At 46.7% G+C, this 20,721-nt stretch overlaps 3 protein-coding genes across 3 annotated transcripts in view; all 3 read right to left on the bottom strand.

Annotated features, from left to right (window-relative positions):
• The window catches only part of KIF5C (kinesin family member 5C), a 62,220-nt gene extending 50,426 nt beyond the window's left edge, over positions 1 to 11,794 (bottom strand). The window contains exon 1 of the mRNA XM_065750449.1: positions 11,503 to 11,794. Within this exon, the coding sequence (XP_065606521.1) occupies positions 11,503 to 11,628 (126 nt within the window). The 5' untranslated portion in view covers positions 11,629 to 11,794. The remainder of the gene's footprint in view (positions 1 to 11,502) is intronic.
• MBD5 (methyl-CpG binding domain protein 5) overlaps positions 1 to 20,721 on the bottom strand; it is a 322,289-nt gene that overhangs the window by 121,608 nt on the left and 179,960 nt on the right. The gene's annotated exons all lie outside the window — the stretch shown is intronic.
• The window catches only part of EPC2 (enhancer of polycomb homolog 2), a 39,002-nt gene continuing 37,101 nt past the window's right edge, over positions 18,821 to 20,721 (bottom strand). Inside the window, exon 14 of the mRNA XM_065751360.1 lies at positions 18,821 to 20,091. Within this exon, the coding sequence (XP_065607432.1) occupies positions 20,019 to 20,091 (73 nt within the window). The 3' untranslated portion in view covers positions 18,821 to 20,018. The remainder of the gene's footprint in view (positions 20,092 to 20,721) is intronic.

Here is a 20,721-nt window from a genome sequence, read left to right as displayed (position 1 = left end):
CGTTCCACCAGCCTGACCTCAAGGCTCTCTGTATCACATCAACACACCTCTGGCTGCATGCTGTGCAGCCCATCCCCACGTACCAAGGAGCAAAGTGAGACCCTACAGAGCTCGCACACACACCCTGCTCACACAAACCATGCCACGGGAAGGCTGCAGACAGGTGAGCACCCAACAGAGCACAGAAACAAAGCTCTCGGATGAATTGCTTGGCATACAACAGCTGTGCTGCAACACTCTCCAGTTCTCCATTCAATCCAGTTCCAACTGATGCAGTGGAAATGAATGAACTGGGTTTCAGTGTACCACGCTCCACCACAGATGAGTACACAGGTAATAGCATCGTCTGACACGTAGGAGCTTAATTAAAGGGAAATTATTTTCACCAGCACCATAAGTTCTTGTGTAGGAGAGGTTTTATAAATAAAGGATTCTTAATTGCAGGCCTGGAAGACAGAATTTTTCAAGGATCAGAAAGCAAGCTATTACCAGAAGCAATTCACGTTTTCCATCAAGGCCCAGCACTGGGACACAGTGGCAAAAAGAGCTTTCCTCATCTGAGAGGGAATCCAACTCTTCAGTCCCTTTGGAAACCCAGCAGTTGGCCACGCTCACTGAGCACTGCAGTCCCAGCAGGACAAACAGCAAACCTGCCCTGGGATTAGGGAATCCAGAGGACTTCCCCTCCCCCAGATGTTATGCAGACTCTGCAGCTATTGAGTTGTTACTTCTGCCACCACATCCATTTGCCAACTTGACCTGCCCTTCAGAAACACCAGCACAGTGACAGTTCACCTCGTGGACGGATGAGAATTCAGAGCACTTAAGACAGAAGGGAAATTACACAGAGTGACCTCAGTACACTACACAGCTAACAAAATTCTCCTGGAGAAACTCCTACATTTTGGTTACGCTGCTAAAAATGGGTTGGAAGATAACTGAAAACAGAAACTGAAATCCTGCTGGGATGGGATGCTGCCAGCTCACACAGAGAAGAAGTGCAGGCACCCTGCTCATGGCTCCAGCAGCGTGGCACACAGAGCTCTGCACGGCCTGGCTGTGCTGTGCAGTGGAGCCAAACGCTTTGAGAGCTCTCAGCGTGCCACCAGCACCCTGCAGCCTGCATGGCAGCTGGTGGATCTGGGCTGCATTTACTCATCTGCTTATGTAATGGCATGCAAATGATGTAGGAATAGAGGTGTTACACTCTGCAGCTCCATTCGATGCATCACTGTGTTTACAGTGGTGAATGACTGGGAAAAGGAGGTCACTGGCTCAAGACAGGCATCATGCCCAAGAAATCAAGGTATCACTTCCATTGCTAGCACAAAACTGTTCCTCCCAGCTTTTCTCACAAAGCTAAGCTTTAAGGAGAATAATTCCCTGCTCCTCTAGCTAGACTATTTTAGCTCCTGCCTCAGCAGGCCAATCAGCTCTGCCATACAACGTGAGACATACACTACTGCAACCATCCTACTGGGAAGAGCAGGACACCCTCTCCTCCCAGCGTGATCCCTCTCAGCCTTCAGGTATCTTGCACTGTAACAGAAAGCTACTAGTTCAAATTAATGCTCTAACTAATTTAATAGACCTTTACATGCCTATTCAAAGCTACCGTCACAGCCTACTCATTTTACTTCTGCAAAGCACAGACAAGCTTAATTAAGTTAGCTTTGAAATGCTGTCATTTGCATTTTAGCTGCAGCTCCTCCCCATGTCAGAGGCTGTTAACGAAGCAGAAATCTCACAAGGGCATCTGGCACAGGCCAAATATCCAAGGTACGATGGGGTCCTGACCAAGCATGCTTTCCCTCGCTGCCACAGGCATTGTCCAAACTTTGTAGGAAAAAAAGCACTCCCATTTGAAGCTCATAATGTGAGCAAAGATATCCTGAGGCAGCTCCCCATAGCAGCAGTGGGAGAGCATTCGGGCAGTGACATCCCATGGGTGAGGAGCTACAGGAATAAATCATGAGAACACAGCATCTCTGCATACCAGGAGCGTCCATACCGTGCCAGCAAAGCCCCCAGAAGGCAGGCAAACAATTCAGAACATGAAACAGAGCGGTCCCAGGGAAGATGCTGTCCCCAGCTCCACCCACAGAAGAGCAATGCCACATGAAACAGCCCCAGGCCCAGACCAAGCTGCATCTTCATTCTGCCGTGGCAGTGTTGTGTTAATCTTCACTCCGTTAAACATATCACTTACAGATTTATGGGGAGCTGGATGGCTCAGGAGATTAGTAATGGGATACTGAGCGCTGTCAGTTGTAGATTCAAATCCAGCTCGGGTCAGGAGAGGTCAAAATTAAATGAGAGGGCATCACTGATCCGTATAACAGCTTTCTTTTCAGCATGCTCTGCAAAAGCAAGGATTGAAGGGAATCAGCGAACAAACCACACCATTGGTGCTGGAGTGTCCCACCAGGCTGGATATATATAGTGGCAAAGAGAAACAAATGAGATGCTTGCACTCCCACTGCCTGCATTGTACAGCCTTTGTTCTGCAGAGCAAGCATTTCACAAGTGTACAAGTGTCACGGTTACGGCTGGGCTGCAAATCCACTGAGTTTCTCTGGGACTACCAGAGTCTGCCCAAAGGCACAGTGATGAAGCTGGGGTCTCAGCACGTCCCCCTAAGAAAATGAGAGCAGTTCAGCCCCGTAGTGATCTCTCAATGGAGAGGCTCTGCTTGCAGAGATCAGGAAACAAATCTTACCCCTTTGGTACCTTGCTGGCTAGCTGCTCCTGATTCACACAGGAACCAACAACAACGCTGTTTGCTTCCTTATCTCACACACAGAAACCAAATTTCAGTAGTGCCGGGAGCCTGGACGTTTACTAAAAACATACAACAAAAACATTACCCCCAGTCTGCATCAGCCTCCTTTCCTGCAGTGCAACTACAAAGGCATACACTCAAAGCATCAAAGAATTAACGAAGGAGAGGTACAGCAACCATTCTGCATGACCTCCTGCATTGAGAAGTGACACTGACAGAAGAACTGAAAGGGCAGCCAACAGTAGAGGTATGTGATGCACAGCTGTGCTAGCACTACCTCCTGTTTTGCAGTTTGCCTGGCTGTAGCCCAGACTTGTGTTGTGTGCATCTCCACATCCACCCTAATAGCTACAGTGGAAGGGCTTTGCAGAAGCTCCAATGGAGCGGCAGGCAGAGCAATTACCCTGTCACCAAGTAATGCAGACAAGTTGCTCCTGGCAACAAACCTCTTCAGAGGTGGACGGAGAGCAGCCCTCACCACGGAGATGCCATGCACTCCTGCAGCCATTTTGAGGAGCTGTTGCCTGGCGCCATTTCTCTCCGTGCTGGTGTTACTGACTGCAGCACCTGGGGCAGATAATTGCTTCCTCTTGCAAGCCCCTCGCTTCACAAGGGAAATGCACACCTAAGAGCTCACTACAGAGGAACATGGAGTGAGATTAGCACCTTCCAGGAAGCAACGCGCCGAAACTGCAGCGATTCTTCAGGTGCTTTGATTCCCACTGCACTATCTCTGACCTCCCTTCACTCTGCTAATACTTCTATCAATGTCTTTCATCCTTCCTTATCTGGATTTGCCCAGCTTCCTCTCCTCCTGCCATTTCACCCAATTCAAGGTGGGCCTTCTTGCAAAGTTGAGGTGGAAGATGGAGGATGCAGCGGTCCCCAGGGAGGCACAAAGCCACCCAGCACCCGCCTGACACAGCCAGCTCACCCAGGGCTTCCCTTCCTGCTCCCTGTGCATAAAGAGGGATCAACTCAACCCGTAACCAACAAGCTTCTGCTTTTTGGCTTATTACACTGATATCTTCATACAGCTCATCTCAATATTTGGAGAAAAACCAGAACCCACAGTGTTAAGTGGTATGTTCAAATCTTACAATTCTAGCAGCAGTCACAAAGTCTAGCTCCAGAATTTGGGATCAGCTGATATGAAAACGAATTTTAAACTAAGAACTCCGTCTCCAATGTAGTGGAGCCTGGGCAAGCTTCAGTAGGAAACCATTAAACAGAGAACCCAGTGCCATGTGTACCACACGCACCTTCAAGGGAGCAGGGTCACAATACAGCTGTACTGGTTTGCTAATACTCGGCAGTCTTATTCCAGCAAAGGGATCTTTATTTGTACCTGCAGATCATTAAGAGGTCACAATAGCCAGTTAGACAGGTAGAGACAAGGAACCACACTTGCAAGGATGCTGAAACCCCTCATAGATTGGAAGGTGTTGGGTTCTGCTTGTGCTACTGCTTACAATATAGCTCAGTTACACAAAAAAACATGAATAAAAATCATGCAATTTTTGCAGTTTTAAGCGCAGAAATGTGTATTTTGGCTCACAACCCCGTCCTGTGACTTTACTGTAGCTAAAAATGTATTATAGCTTTCACATACAGCACATCCCTTCATAAAGCATACCAAGCAGATCAGCAGCAGCCCCACTTTCTGCAAGTTATCCAAGAAACAAGCAGTGCTGGCTATCATTATCTGACAGCAATTCTATTACCAGATTTAGTAACACTGGAATATTCCTTCTGCAATTCCAAAATCTTCAAAGCAGGGGACAATCTGGTCTGTCACACAGCATTCACTTATAATGTTCGCAAGGCACAAAAGGGATCACAAGTAAATGCCCTCATATGTGAGCAAAAGCACTGTGAGCAAAAGCACGTGTGCTCTTTCTTGGCCCAGCGCAGCAAGCGAGGCAAAGAACGGCTCATGGCCTGTAGGTCAATTCACACAAAGCCAGCACCAATACTTCTTATGTAAATCATGACTTGTATTTACATTTCTCTCCATCAGAAACAACCTGCAGCAGAGACATAGGATGGTCAGCTAGCAGAAAAGGAGTGGGAAAATAATCATAACAGCCTTTCTTTGCATCCAGTTGCCCCTGTGTAGGGACAAGCCATTCTGCTGACATAACTCAACCTCCATCCCTGCTCCATCAGGTGTGCGGACAGCCCAGCCATGCTCATCTACCCATCAGCACCAGGCAACCCCAAAATGTAAACCTCCAAACCCAGAGGGGAGAGGTGGAAGGAGCATCTCAGTTGTACATGAATGGGCATTTGAACCTGGGCTGCACATAAAGGAAGCAGTGGACAGAATAAATCCTTTATCACCAACAGAAGCAAACATTTTTCTCAAGTATATACATACGCTTCGGTATAGTGAGATTAACTTTGCTTTAAGGCGTGTTTGCATCACTGAACTACTTTCCTTTGAAGTCGAATTGTAAAAGATACCACAAAGTGAAAAGTAATTGAGCAAATCTCTTTATCAAGTGACAGCGGCCTTTTCCACTGGGTGTTTATGGCAGTGAGAAAATATGAAAGCATACAGAGAAGTTTTAAGAGGAAAACAAAGTGCAGCTAAAAAGGGGAGAGGAGCAGAGGATGGATCCGACGCGGATTAGCAGACTGTGACCAACAGGTCATTGTTCAGCAGAGGCACTTCGTCACTGCTGCGGTGACAAAACCCACACCAGAGGACAGGAGGATGGGGATGCAGGCAGCGTGACAAGAACAGAGCAGAGACAAAGACATCAGCAGCAAAACTAGGAGCAGAGTGGCTTCCCGGGGCCGCAGGGGTCACTGCATTTATAAAGGGCACACAGCATTGATCCAGCCACCAGCAAACCCCAGGAAGCCAACAGCAACGTGTCTCTGCGTGATCCAGCTGAACAACAGAAGCTGCTCTGGTGGGAACAGGATTGTGTGCTGTGAGCTAGTCCAACAGAGTGACAAAGGCATGGAGAAATACATCCTCCAGCTGCACCCCGTACCTCCCTCAGCATGCCAGCAAGCACAGCTGCTCTGCTATTTGTACTACAGAGCAGCGCATTCAAAAGCGGCCCCAAACCTTCCCGAGCACTAATAATCTGCTCCAAAAAATCCAAACGAATAACAGCAAACTGCACAGCTCTTTGAGAAAGTTGCAGTGCCATCCACATCCCACAGCTGGCCTAAAAACAGACGTTCAAGCAGTTCAGGGCTGCGCAGTTGGGAGAAGAGATTACGACCGCTGAAAAGCCCGAGCTGGGCTAACAGCCCTGCTAAAAATATTCACTAACCCAAATACCCCAATTCAGGTATTTGGACCGTTTAATGCATGGGTTTTTTTTTTTTTCAGAAGGGCATCCTTCTCACACACCAGAAATGTGTAACAGCAGCCCAAAAAGAAGAGGTTTTTCACTGCGCTGCTGCTCAGTGATGCAGCAGCAGGTGAGGCTTCTCAGCAGGCAGCGAGGCACTGAAAGGATGGATCACTCCTTGCCAAGACGTCCAAGAGGACTGACTACTATTAAATATTTAGCTTCTTATCTCAGAGTGCTCATTGCTCAGGGAGGGAAAGAAAACCCAATGCTCTTGTTTTCATTTGGAGTCTACTGCATAATTTGAAAATGTACATTTTGTCGTGGGACCAATTATCAATGTCATAATGTGAATTCGATAACAATCACACACATTTCCAGGACGTCCCATCAAAAGCCAGGATCTAAAGAGGCCATAAATACCTAGAAATGACTTGGCTCTTTCCCACAGATGGCTACGGAGAGGACTCCATCAGCAGTGCCATGCTCCACACTCTAAGATTCGGTCCCATTTAGGATGGTTTGGAGTTTTTGTTTCGAATGTGATTTTAAGTACGCAGTGTTTTCACTCTCCAAAAAGCAACCTGACCAAGGTGTTTCCCTGGCTCCCAAAGCCACCACCTGGGCAAGCACTGCTCCATAGCTGCAACCTTCCCATGGAGCTAGACAAGCAGACATCAGCACTGCTGCAGTGAAGCCAAAGGCATCAAGCAGGCACTGAGCAGCTCTGGACCCCTTTGCTGCTCCCATATGTGCATGGTGAGCCCAAGCAGCCACCCCACCTTGCACACCCAGGCTCTGCATGGAGCTCAAGGGATCCAACAGGAACAGGCACAACATGTCCTGTGCACAGGATGACCTTCTGTTCAGATGCGGTTCTTCAATTAAACAAATAATCTTTGTGAGAGCGGATCTCCTGATAAAAATGACTCACATAACCCACCGAGAAATGCATCAGGCACCAGGATGTTCCAAGGCACAGAAGCCAAAAGATGGGAAGAGGCTTATGTCAATTTCTTTACAAAACAGAGAACAAATCACTCCATTCCTTGGCCCTCTCTGTGCCACTGTTTCCTCTTCAGCACGAGCCACAGCTCGCTCTTCCCACCAGGTACAGCAGCACCTGTGGAACAAGGCAGTGCAGTGTATGCACACTGAGGTTCTCAAACCAGAGAACTGACAAGCACTCCCCAGTGTCACAAGAGATTTAAATGCCACTTAACCTCATCCTCAGCAGAAAGAAAAGCCCACCCCAGTGACAGCACAGCAGTGGGAGCTGCAGGTGTGGAAGTTCGGGCACAGCTGCTGCCCTGGCAGCCCACATGCTGGGAATGTGTCAGTGATGGGAGATACACGGAGTATTTCAGAACTGGTTTGGGATGAAAAACGTCCCAAGGGCTGGGGTCGCTTTCATGATGATGGAAAGGACTCCTAAGAGAACACTGAGGGTCTCGTATTAATAGCGGAGGCATTAATTGACCTTTCATCCCCTGTTTTGCAGTGGATTGCGTTCTCCTGGCACAGCTTGAAGCACTGGAACAATGGGTGGAGATGGAAGTGCACATCACTCCCCATCAGCTCCTCCACTGCCCTCCCCTGAGCAGCAAGCCTCACCAGAAATCATCTCCAACCATGCAGAAAAAGAAGACTTCCCGAATGCCAGGCAATCCAACGGCATCAGATGGAGCAGGCACTTCCAGAAATGAGCCCAGACAGCAGTGACTAAGCACTGCATCTCTGGGTGGGGGAAAACAAAGCGCCTGCAAGCGAGCTGGAGCAAGGGATGCATGTTGCTGAATGCAGCAAAGTAGCCTCAGTATAAGACAGAGGGGCTATTGGAGCAAAAAAGACAGCATAAGTAGAGTGACACACGTCCGTGTTTCCCAGATGTTTAAAACCTACCTCACTGAGATACAGCATCTATATTTTTAAGTTCCAAAGCCTTTGTTTGGAATCCGTGTTTCTGTCAGGACAGGTAGGCAGAAGAAGATGGATATTTTGAGAGAAAGATATCCAAATGGGACGGGAAAAATGCATTGACAAGCCTTCAGTGCTCTGAGAAAATGCCAGTGGGGAACTGCTATGGTGGAAACAATAAACTTTGTATTTTGATGAAATAACCTTATTCCCATCATCACCAATACAACAGCAAATAAAACCCTTTATTGGGCAAGGTACAGAAGGGACATCCTCGCCGTGCGGAAGGAGCTGTGCTGCACTGGTGCTTCCCAAACAAACTAACACTCTGTTGTCTATCTTCTTGCTGAGATACTGAGCAGCTTAAGCTTCTGAGGGAAATCAACCACAAAAAACAAACACACACACGCACGAAGTTCCAGATCTGTCAGTCTGTGCTGCTGCTTCTCTGGAAGCAGCCTGACCTGAAAGCAGCACAGTCCGTAGTCACGGGGACTGAGCACAGCACATCACGGTGTGTCTGCCCATTAAACAGGAAAAGGCAGAGATTGCTGCAACTTATGTCTGGGTGTGGGAGAAGCTTATGGTGTGTGGGGAGGAAAGAAACGATTCCTGCAAAGGAATTCATTGGCTCTCGGTGCCCTTGGATCCCATCAGTTCCATATCAGCACAGTGCTTAGCTACGCCAGCTATCAGCATCCCATAGCTGCGCCCTAAAAACATGCCCAGTCCTCACTGCAGCAGCAGGGCTCAGCAGAGCTGGAGAGCAGACCGAAGGCATTGAGGGGCAGAGCTCAAGCACCCCGATGGATAAGCATTCTCCCAGGGGAATGATGCACTATCTGCAGCCCCATCTCACCCGCATCCGACATCAGACTGGCAGGAGCACCGTGCAGGAGGTATTTATAGCTGTGCCACGAATAAACCCCTGTGAACAGACTGCCTGTGTACCACGAGGCAGGGAGGGATGCCTGCCTTTGTCAGGAGCACAGCGTACAGCACAGGGTGGGCTCTCACTGTATTTTCTGTCTCTGGTTGGAGTTGTAATCTGTTTGCTACCCTGTGGCTCTGGGTCAGCTGGTTGGTTTTGAAGCTCTCCTAACTACAGCTGCTCGCAGCCCACAGGGATCTCCATACCTGCCTTTTATTTCATTCCTACCAACTCTGCTGACAACTCCAAACAAGCTCAGCGACTGAAATAAGCGATAACCTCCCCGCAGAACAACGCTGTAAACAGGAACACCGTCCACGTCCAAATGCATAAGAGATGCTGCTCAGATTCTTGCCCTAACCAGCCACCAGTTCTCGGTTTGTTTTACCTCGCAGAGCACGACACTGCAAAACCACAAGGACCACGGGGCGGCGGATCAGGTGACCGTTCATTTTGTTGAGCACAATGGCGAGCTATGTGGAACGCTTCACGGATGAGCTGCAGCATTTCCCACTGCAGGAGCAGCAAGCTGCTGCAGCGAGGCCTGGCTCGTCCCACACCACGCTGCACACAGGGGCACTGGGCCAGGGATGGGGGGCACGGAGGAGCCCACCTGGAGATGCTCGCTAGGGCAAATGGCCACACGCTCTCCAGCCAGACTAGGTGAAGGTAAACCAGCAAGGAAAACAAGTTTCTAGGAACGTCAGCCAATGCAATCAATCAAGAAAGTCACCTTGAGCTTGCAAAGGAGCAGAAACATAAAATGAAGCCACGGCCTGCTGGGACTACGATGGAGCTAACCACAAAAAGGGAGCAATGGATTTACCCACCGGCACCTTCAGCTGCCACGGTTAAAGACAGGACATATACTACAGGCTTTTATTTTCCTTCCTGATTTTAAATATAAAAATATGCTCTTGTTTTGTGTTATTCTCCTGACTGTTTCCTTCATCACAGAGATAACAAGGCAAGGCACTTCAGTCCTCCCGCTCTGCCCGCCCTGGGCCAGCCCACACCTCCTTGCAACACACACCAGCATCCATGGAAGAGGTCACATCCTGGCTCCGAGGCGTGCAGCCGCTTGGGACCGAGCCAGGGGACCACCCAAGGGCCTTCCTGGTGAGGAGCTCTGAAATAAACCAAGCCAGGCATTGCAGACAGCTTCACTCCTGATGTGGAAGAGCAACTCGCGCCCGCTGCGACGCTTCCTCCGTTGCAATTGTTCTGATCTTCTTTTATTTGCTGGAAAAGTTGCTCAAGGCACAAAGAAAACAGGAGACGGTGGTGAGGGGTTCAGAAGCAAAGTGTCTCCCACGGTCACGTTTTAGGGAAGGAGAAGTAACTTCTTTTTTTTTTTCCTGCACGTTAAGTGCAAATGGATATTTCCTTTGCGCGTTCAGACTCCAATTTTTCTGATGGGCTGACGGAACCCCTACGAGCTCTCGGCGTTGTTTTCCTTGTTTTATTTTAACAGAATCCTTCTTTCTGTAACAGAAAGCTGCATTGCAGTGTTTCTCAAACGCTCCAGGGAAACAGTTCTCATCCTGTGCAATGGCTCCAAGGGCTTTGAGGCCACAGCACTGATGCTGAGAAGGAAGCCCACACAGCGAGGTCTCCTCCCCCTCCCCTGACACCGTGCATCGATACCGGCATCCGAAAAAAGGAAAAGTGTACCCCAGCACCCACTGCTGCTTCTCCTTATTACCTTCCCAGAAGGAATCTCCTCCTGCCCCCACGACAAACACAACCACTGTCACCCACACGACAACCTCTTGATTCACAGCTGAGTGGTACACCCACCTCAACGGAACGAAAGGAGCCCCAATTCTGCTCCCGACAAGAACAACACCACGAAGGGGACGCGAAGTGCAAGCATCTTAACCTGCTTTTAAGGCGCCTGAGGGCACGTCTAAGGCAAACAGAAAGGAGATGAGAAGCAAACGGCCGCACAAGGGACCGATGCACAAGGGACCGATGCCCGTGCAGAGCAGGCCTGCAGCCCGCAGCCATACCTTGGCGTGCACGGGAAGCGCTGATGGGAAGGGAATGGATTGAGGAGGCATTTCGCCATTGCTGTCCACAAAGGGCTCGATTTTATTTGATTTTTTTTTCTTCTTTTTTTTTTTTCTTCCGCCATCGCTATTTTAGAGCTGGCTTTTTTCTATTTTATTTTTTTTTTTATGACGATTGTTATTATTTTTTTTTCCTGCGTGAAAGTTGCGAGAGACGCAAACTTTTAATAAAGCATCCACGCAAGCCACGCGACCAATGCATCGCCTCCGGTCCCATCCCCGGAGGGGAAACGGGGGAGGGGGGGTTGAGGGAGGGGGCACCGCCCATAGAGGCGTCCCAGAGCCGTGGGGATGCGGCACTGAGGAGCACGGTGGGGTGGGCTGCGGGACCAAGCGCGATACCACCGCCTTATTTCCAATGGAGAAGGGAAAAAAACCTTCCCCCCCTCCCCCAGCCGCGGCTCCCACCGCCTTTGTCCGCCCCGCGCCCCAGAGTCCGCATGACATCACCCCCCCCGGCAACAATGGGAAGGGACCACGACTCACCCCGATGACCACCGTCTCCTCTCCTTTGAATTTCGGGATGAATTTGTCTCCGCGGAGGATCTCCGCTTCGTTGAGGGGCCGGAAGCGGCACATCACTTTGATGCTGCACTCGGCGGGGTCCGCCATCTCGGCGCTCCTCCGGCGGGCGGGGAGCGGGGCAGGTGCCGGCTCCGGTGCCGCACTGCCGGCGGGCGGGGAGGAGCGGGGCGGGGCCGGGCGAGGCGGGGAGCAGCTCGGAGCCGCTCAGAGCCCGAGCATCCCCGCTCGCATCCCGCCCCGGCTCGGCTGCCGGGCTGCAGGAGCGGCACCTCTCCTCGTCCGCGCCCCCGGGGCTTTGTGGCCCCGCCCGCCGCGCGCGGGGAGATGGGGGATGGAGTCCGCGCCCCTCCCGTGCCGCCCCGCGGTCGGGGTCGTAAATCTGTTTGTTCTTCCATCTGTTAACTGAGCCGGCTCGGGGTGGAGGGAGAAGGGCAACGCGCTGTGACATTGAGGAGCCATCTCTCTGCGTTAAAGGCGCCTGAAGCACGAACCGTTCCTTCTCCAGAGAGCAATCGGGCACTGCTGCACACAGGGAGTGGGGCTCAGCGGCCCTGGGGGTGCCCCAGAGCCGTGGATGTGGCACTGAGGGATGCGGGCATGGCAGGGACGGGTCCTTACAGCTCCCTCGGATCACAGAACCTTTGAGGAGCATGCAATGGCTGTTGCTGCTCTACGGAAAGCAACAGGATGCAGATGGCAGCCAGGCTACAGCAGCTCCAAGCAAGTGCTGCACCCAGATTCCTCCAGTACCATCTCACCCAGTTGGCCTCAGTCGTGCAATTACACTGACAGCAGTCGGCCCTTTGATATGCCTACGGAGATCTCTCTTTCTTGCAGCCACAGTGGTTGTCCTCATTACCTGATGCAGTTATGAAAAGAGCAAGCGAGTTGCTACAAAGGCTCTCGTGCCCTTCTTAAAAGTAACTGCATCAAGGAGAGTTAGCAATGCGCACCATGTGATAAGGCATTATTATATAATGTGATTTATTCCTATGGATTACCAATTATTCAGCCCTTTCATTTCTCTTATGTTTCAAGCTCTTGCCATGAATAGCAAACTCGTAAGTCATGACAAGTAGGGGCTTAGTCATAAAAGAATTAATCCATATTTTTCCTCCATTACTCAGAGTTCATTGTAGAGCACGATAGGCAAATCTGTATCTCCCTGTGAGAGTAGGTATAATCTGCCATCGGTGAGAATGCTCTGAAGAGCCATCTTTCCTCAGCAATGCTGTCAGAAACAATATTGCATTGTCTGCACTGCACACAGTACTGTATTGTCGCTAACCTGCTGTTCTTATTGCTTAATTCCAGATTACAGAGATCAGTTTTCAGTCAGATTCAGGAGTAATCAGAATTTCCTTAAGCTTGAGAGCCTATTCCAATTTGCTCTGGATACCCTGACCAAGCTAAGACAAAAAAAAAGAAGAAGGGGAGCTGTGAGCAGAGGAACTGAACAACACTAAATGTTGACTCCAATAGAGAGATGGCCCCATGGGAATAAAGGAATAGATGTTTGGGCATTTCAGAAGTGAAAAAGCAATTTCCTAGCCCCACAGCCAAAAGAACATTGCTTCCTTTCACTGCTGCTGGGCTCCAGGAAGGAGCTGTGGAGCTGCGAGATGAAAGAGCTTCAGGAGAAAAAGAATGACAAGGTTGAATTTCTGCTGTCTTTAACAATTCAGTACAATGAAGTGACATCAGTACTGGCCAGGGGAGCAACTTATCAGCAGGGAGAGCAGCTTTAATGTAGATTCCATTGATCCTGGTGCATCAGCAAAGGCCATCAAGATGAAATTTGATGTTATACCTGTGTTATCAGTGCCAAGATGCGTCTGTAAGGAAAGAGGTGGTAAAGGATTTATTGTGGGAGGTACTGAAAGGGCTGGGATCTACAGGATGAAAGGAAATTTAATTGAAAAGGACAGTTACCATCCCACAGACATCAGAAGACGCTGTAAGGAAGGCATCAGAGAAAAGTTACAAACCCAGAACACGTTTAACGAGGAATGAGTAAGTATGTAGAGAAGCCAAGGACTAAAGAGCAAGCAGCAAAATGGACAGTGATGAGAAAGCAGTTAGGAACAGAATCTCAGCTGCGTGCCCAAGCATCAGCAAAGGCAAAGGAGGCCTGGTAATAGTTACAGACTGTTTGTCCAGGCACCATACTCAACTAATAACAGGATCTGTGTAACTAACACTAAGTACTCAACATGATCCTCTCCTTAAGCCACATGTCCTTTGATCTTAAACGTGTATTAATAATTTCTTTGCTGATCAGGGGCCACAGAGGTTTCTTTCAGTTCTCTTGCTACAAGCCACAATCCTTCAGTTAACATTCATGCTTCCTTATTTCACATTCCAACGACACCTGGAGCACTCAAGCAGAACTCTTACAGCAGAAGAGTTTGGAAACAGAGTGCTGCCAGACAAAAGATACTCCACCTGGAAATGTCTGAACTATGCTAGCAGGGTGTGTGAGAGCAGCCACTGTCTTCTAATTGCCAAACAAAAACAAACAAAACCCCAAACCCACTAAACCTTCACACCTTCAGCTTTTAACGTGAGGGGTAACAGTACTTCCACTACCCAAAAACATTATTAAAGCAGAGAACAAAACCAACCCTTGGACGCATGAAAACCCAGAAAGAGTTAAACAGCACTACAGGCAGATGATGCCATCTTCTGGTGTCGTTTACAAAGCTGTTGATTTAAAAGCACAGTGACTAGTCTAGTCAGATCATCATCAGGAGGAAGGGAGGATGCTGCTACTTTTAGCATCATTTTATCCCCAGGGCAAGGTTCAATGAAATAACAATTCAGGAACACGCAGTGAAGCATTCACAGTGACGGTGGGAAAGCAAGCACTAGGCTGCCATCAGTTCACAGCTCGCTGTCACCAGCCTGTCCCCATGGGGGAAGGCAGGGCATATGGGGTTGCCCAAGCAGGGCCTTGCTGCCAGAGTTATCATCAGCATCTCCATCAAAAATAAGCCTGAATTGGTACCAAGGTTTTAGATGTGTGACTATATTAGCCTTGCTCAGTGGACTATTGCCTCACAGACTTTTTTTTTTTGCTTTCATTTCTAAAGTTCCACTGGTTGGAACAGTATTAGCTTATTACTACTGTTTTTTCCCCTCACATGCAACCCTGAATAGAGAAGACCTTGCAAAAATGAGAGGTATAATAGGTAAAATGCTGCAGTGAGTGTTTTATTTGTCAGAACTCTGAGGGAGTGGCAGCAGGTGGCTGTGTACTCCAGTCAGACAAAGTATTCAGGCTGATCTATCTGTTCTGCTCCAATTTTGCTCTTATCTGCTGTAGCATAGCCTTAATTGCCTCCCCCCTTCATTTACTCCTTGCTCTCTAATTGATCTTTCTACTTTATCCTCCCTTTGTAATTACGTTTGTATTACAGTTAAATCAGAGTGTAATGGATTGAAACAAGATTGGGCTAAACAGATTTTCCTGTTCTTAGTCACAGAAACAATCCTATCTTAGTAAACCAAGCAGCGTATTGGGTGCAGGGGAAAGCTATTCTGCCATAGATAAGGCTCAAGACATCTCTCCATTTTCTGCACAGGATATTTTGGGCAGTCATGCCTCTTCATCCACGTTTCACTCCTTTAAGAAGGCTCTGTATTCCCTAGCAGGAGGATAAGGCACAAGCTCAAGCTGTGTGCTTAGAACGACAGAGTCACTCAAATATTGCAGCCTTTCTCAGGCTTATCACAGCCAAAGGACTTCACCAAACAGAAAATAGCATTGATTTCATTTTTCTCAGAAGTACATCTTTACTTTCACCTTCTGGTCCATGTAAGTAAAGCTTGATAGAATATTTACCCAAATACATTCCCATTTCATACATATGCTATTCTCATGCTACGCTGACTTTCAAGAGAAACGCTGCCACTAATGCACTTATAGCATTGTACAAATAGCTGTTAGCTTGGCAAAGTTCAATAGGCCTGGATTGCAGCAATATTATTGGGTGTCTGTAACATGAACTCTGTTAAGAAGCAACAGATTGCCCGCAGTGGAGAGCCCTGGTAACACAGTGCAGGGAGCACATCCCTGCTGGGCTGCCTACCTATCCCCAGCCCTTAACATCTCCTAGAGGCCCATGAGCTACAGCTTCAGGTAATGCTGCCCTTACCCTGAAGCTACCTGTCCTTTACCCAGAACCAAACCAGCTGCCTGCTTTAGGGAGCCTCCCAGGTACAAGTAGTTCCACAGTGGAGCTTCTCTGCGAAGCTGATCCAGAACTGCCCATACTTAATGTTTCTAACAGGTTGCATCAGAAGAAAAACCATTATCCTCCATGTGCCCTCATTCAAATGTAAACATTTGGATCTTAAGAGCCAACTCAACTCTTATTGTCTGGTCTGCAGCTACACAGGAAACATTTCCTCTAACACTTTAGAAATCTCTTTCCTATTACCCCCCCCCCCCCCCCTTCTCTTTCGAGTAACAGTTTACTATGAAGATGAAAACGTTGTTTAATTCATGAAGGTAATTCCCCATCCCTCTAAGTTTGAATATTGTGAAACCTAAAAACAGAAGAAAAAAAAAAAGAGGGAACTGAGATTTGAGATTGTTCCTCTGAAGTCAAAACACAGAAAGTCTGTGGACATGACTAGCCTGTACAGTTTGCAGCCTTGAGAGCCTTCTTGTTTGAAGATGTGAATTTCTACAGGGACACTGTATCCTAAAGGTCTGAGCAGTTCTTCCTGAGGGGTACTGGAAAGTGAGAGGCTGACTGGCAGTGAGCACGGTGCTGAGTCCACTGCAGGATGAATCAACCCTCCCCCACAAGGCTGCACTGAGGATTCTGATTTAAAAACGACAAAAAACACAGAATTACTGTAATAGAAATGTTTTCTATTTCCTTTTTGTTCCCTATGATGGGGTTTGAAGAAAATGGACTAGCAGAGAAGGAAGAAGCCTTGAAATCAGAGCCTCAGCACAACAGCAGCACAGTGCAGTAAGTATCTTGCTTGTTAGGGGAAAAAAAACAACCTGCACATAGAGCCTGCTGTCCAGGATCAAAGGAAAGAGGTAGTTCTGTAAATAGAACAGCATATTGGTTCAGTGATGTGTGGAGAGAGGAGGGAAAGTACTATGGCAAAATTAGAACCAAAATTGGGTGGTAATTTTGCAGACTTCTAACACTCTCGTGCTGTGAGAGCTCTTGCAGTACAGCAGGAAGGAATGGAAAGAACAGCAGAAAACTCCTAGATGGTGCTGGAGTCGGTTTGGAACAGTTTTCTGGCTTCATGTGGTTTGCCAGCAACTGCAAGGCTCTCACAAACACAGTCTGGGAGACAAAACAGGACCTCCAGAGGTTCTCAGCTTTAAACGTTGAGCTCTGAAGCCAAATATGAGCAGACTGAAATCTAGTTCGACTCCACTTGAGCACATTTTCCTACCCTCGGGTAGAACAACCATTACTTGGCTTCAAAAGGTGAATACTCAAAATCACAATGCCTACAGTTAAGCACACATCAATATTCAGTAGTCTATCTACAGATTAAAAGCGTTAAAGAAACCTAAATAAAAAAAGAATGGTTGCTTTCTATAATATCTGACATTTAAAGGAAGATTCAGCATGTTACACTTGAAGTCTAATATAAATTGCTTCAAATGGAAGTCACTCAACACATGGCACGCTCACCTTTTGAGCCTGAGATCCTTTTCTCCATCTTATATTCTCCCAGAATCCATTAAAAGTTAGAAGTGCCAGCTAAAGGCTTTTTCCAGTAATTAGATGAGGGTTAGACTATGTGAAGTCACAGATATATGGCAATCGTAAGGATATTTTTAGTCCAATTTACCATGAAAATGATCTACATTTGTAGTGGGAAGAGTATATACTACAGAAAGCAAAGGAGTGCCCCTGAGAAGAATGCAGCTTTCAATCTGCAGAAGAAATTACTTCCCATTTTTATTTAACCACAAAAAAGGCTTTGGGGCTGCATTAGAGAATACAGTTATTTTTAGCTATCGCTCCCATTTGCAACACTTCTGCTTCCAAAAAAATTCCAACTTTAGACTACATAATCATTCCCAGAAGTGAATGGAGTTCTACAGAAAGCCTCATATGTGAAAAGCTCGTGTATGCACTCAAACATGTCTGAAAGTAGAAGTTCCAATAAAGGCACAATGCAGAAAGAGCAATGAATTTTCTCCTTCCCTCCCCCCCCCCTTGTGCTGGAGACCCCAGACCTGCTGTCATGCTTTGCCTGATCAAGGCAGGAACCACTGAAGCATCAGGAGTTCCTCCAAGTGTTCCCAAAGGATACTTTCTGATGTTCTCTCTGCGGACTCGATAGTGAAGAGAAAATAAAGCATCAGTCAAGTAAAAAATAAGTACTTCTAGACATCCAAACGTCTGACAAACTCCCCATATTTACAGCTCTGAAGCGTGTGCAACCGTGAGCATTTTTAACTGTCAGAACCTAAGCTAAAACATGTTTAAATGCAACTTAGATTAAAAGAAGCTCTTCATGCAAGCACTTAATTAACATCAATATACTGACTGTATGACAGATTGTAAAAGTCATCTCTCTACTTCTTTCTTCTTTTAAATAGAGGTGCACACATTATTCTTTTAGATGCTCTCAGGAAAACAAAACGCTGCACTGCAATACTGGCTGCAGTCCAACTGAGAGCAGCCCTCGGAAAAGAGCACGTGTCTAAGCCTGCGTCAGCCTTGACAAGGGTGACAGTCCATCCCAAACACCAGCAACAGAGGTGTAAGACCTCCAGCACATACGCTGCATGGTCCCCCACAACTGAGCTGATGAATGACATGCTTCTGCCAAAGCCTGTCCTTCAGGAGACAAACCTAGCCAACTGTAGCTACAATTCATTCCCCTCAAAGTTCAGGCATGCCGTGTGAGCCCCGGCACCCAAAGATCACCACCTGGTCAAACCTCATGAAGGTAAAACCAACCCTTGGGGGCTGAACAGGCAACACCCTGAGGTTCCCTCCAACCTCTCTGACCCTGTGACCCAAAGAGCAGGAAATCCTAACGACTCGCTCAAGATAATACCTGAGGTTCCTTTGGCAGAACAAGCAACTGTTCCTCGCTCTGATTACTTCCAAGTCTCAGGTTCTGGACGATCCTTCCCCTGCTGTACATTTTAAGAAATAATCACAGACCAACAGAGTTAAATAACACGTGCTGCAGCCAAAGTCATCATCCAAAGACCATTAATGGTGTCTGCAACTCACGCTTACGCTGCTTGTTGTGAAATAACCACATACGCAACGTGTCCATGTTTTGATATGTATTTTTATTTCCCTGCAGTTTTCACTTATCAAGAACAAGTAACAGGGAAAGTTGTCTGAACTAGTGCATAAACAAACATTCTGAAACACCACTACACGTATCTAATTTACAAGAACCGTATAAAAAAAGTCACTAAAACACTACACTACGAAGGTGTCCAACGCTTACAGTCAGACTTTTTCCAACCCGTTACTTGCCTTGTAGCCACAGGAAAACTCTCCAAAATTGAAAAGACGATCTTGCCACAACCCTCCCTCCCCCCCACCACCTGGGATGGCTCGATATCTAGACATCCAATAATTATTGCAATGATATATAATGCAATACATACCTGGTAAAATATCCTTTACGTGGTGTGTTACAGTTTTAAAGCCGGTTAAAATATGCAGTCTTCAGATAAAATGTGATTGGTTGAAAATTTTCTCTTATCCGCACAATTTTCTATGTGCTAGATGCATAATTTTCTTTTTTTTTCCTGTGTAATTATTTTTTATAAACTGGTATTATAAATAGAAATATACATTCAAAATATATGGAAAAGTGAGTTACTACATTAAATTTGCATGTATCGATCCATCCCTTTCCCCTGCACAGTAATAGAAAATACTATTTTGCCTTGAACTTCATATTTGACAGTGAAATGCCACTAAAGTATTTACCAAAAAGTCCATCTAGTCAAATTGTGAAACAAAATGAACCAAGTGAAAACTTTACATTTCCTTTAGAAAAAAATTACAAGAATTTTGTCTCCTAGCTATGAATCTTTAACTTTTTCTTTTTTAGACACAAAGTTGGATTTATTTGTACAAGATACAAAATGTAAACATGGCAAAATAAATAGTTAAAACAAGTGATGCAGGATCCCATTTCATGCTCATGATCCCATTAAAGAATTATTTTTTTAATCCATTCAGTTGCAAATTCAAGTGCAAAAGCATGATGATGAATATCTACTATTCAAGTAACAGAAATAATATTGATGATACAAATAAACTATTTTACAAGGTAGTGATTTCCCCAATTTTACAAAATTTACATTATATATCGACTTAATACACGATATAATGATAGTCCATTTAGGTCCATTTTAGTTCTCTGTGATCCACAGAGTGCTGTAGTTTGCATTCAGTTGGAATATAAACGACTACACCATTAGCACAGGTTGAGACACTGATTTGAGGTTATGTCACTTCCATGGCTACTGTTGTCTCTGCTATGCCATTTAAACCCAGCCGTTCTGGTTCATGGTTCTCTCTGCAACAACAACAACAACAAAAGCATTCCATAATTACAGGTAGCATAAGGAAGTATTTGCATTCAATTTCAATGATTTCTTACAGGCTCTGTGCTATTACACAGCTATTACTTGAACTGAGGACAAACCCTAACATGCACACTAGACAGAAACAGACCATTTAAAACTAAATACTGGCATTTAAGAGTTGCTTTTAATCCATTAACATCTCAGTTCCTTCTACAAGATCATTAACAGAGATGGTCCCAACTTCAATGCATTTAACTGTAGATTACCAGCCTAAATTATGGCTAATAATAAGAAATCTCCTGAAGGAACAGAGTCTAGGTATGCCATTAGGACTTGCATCAACTACCAATTATTCCACTAGTGAATTATTTTTCTTCCCAGTTCAGTTTCAGCAATAGCACAAGAAGTTTTAATTTCTTCCTGAATTTATTACCATTCCCTGCAGAGGAGCCCCAGGTCTTTTTCAGCACAGGTTCTTTTTTAGGCATATGCTGACTTGAAACACCCCTCTGACTTGATGGAAACAAGAGCTAATGATACAGAAGCAGGCTTTGAAGCAATTGCTAATTTAAAAACAGCTTTTTCACTCTTGGCTGAGCGACTATATCATACGTGTGGTT

This window comes from Cyrtonyx montezumae, unplaced genomic scaffold, assembly GCF_038088225.1.
Source record: "Cyrtonyx montezumae isolate F1298 unplaced genomic scaffold, pur_monq_1.0 scaffold_7, whole genome shotgun sequence".
Classification (NCBI taxonomy): Eukaryota; Metazoa; Chordata; class Aves; order Galliformes; family Odontophoridae; genus Cyrtonyx; species Cyrtonyx montezumae.
This window is presented reverse-complemented; position numbering and strand designations above follow the sequence as displayed.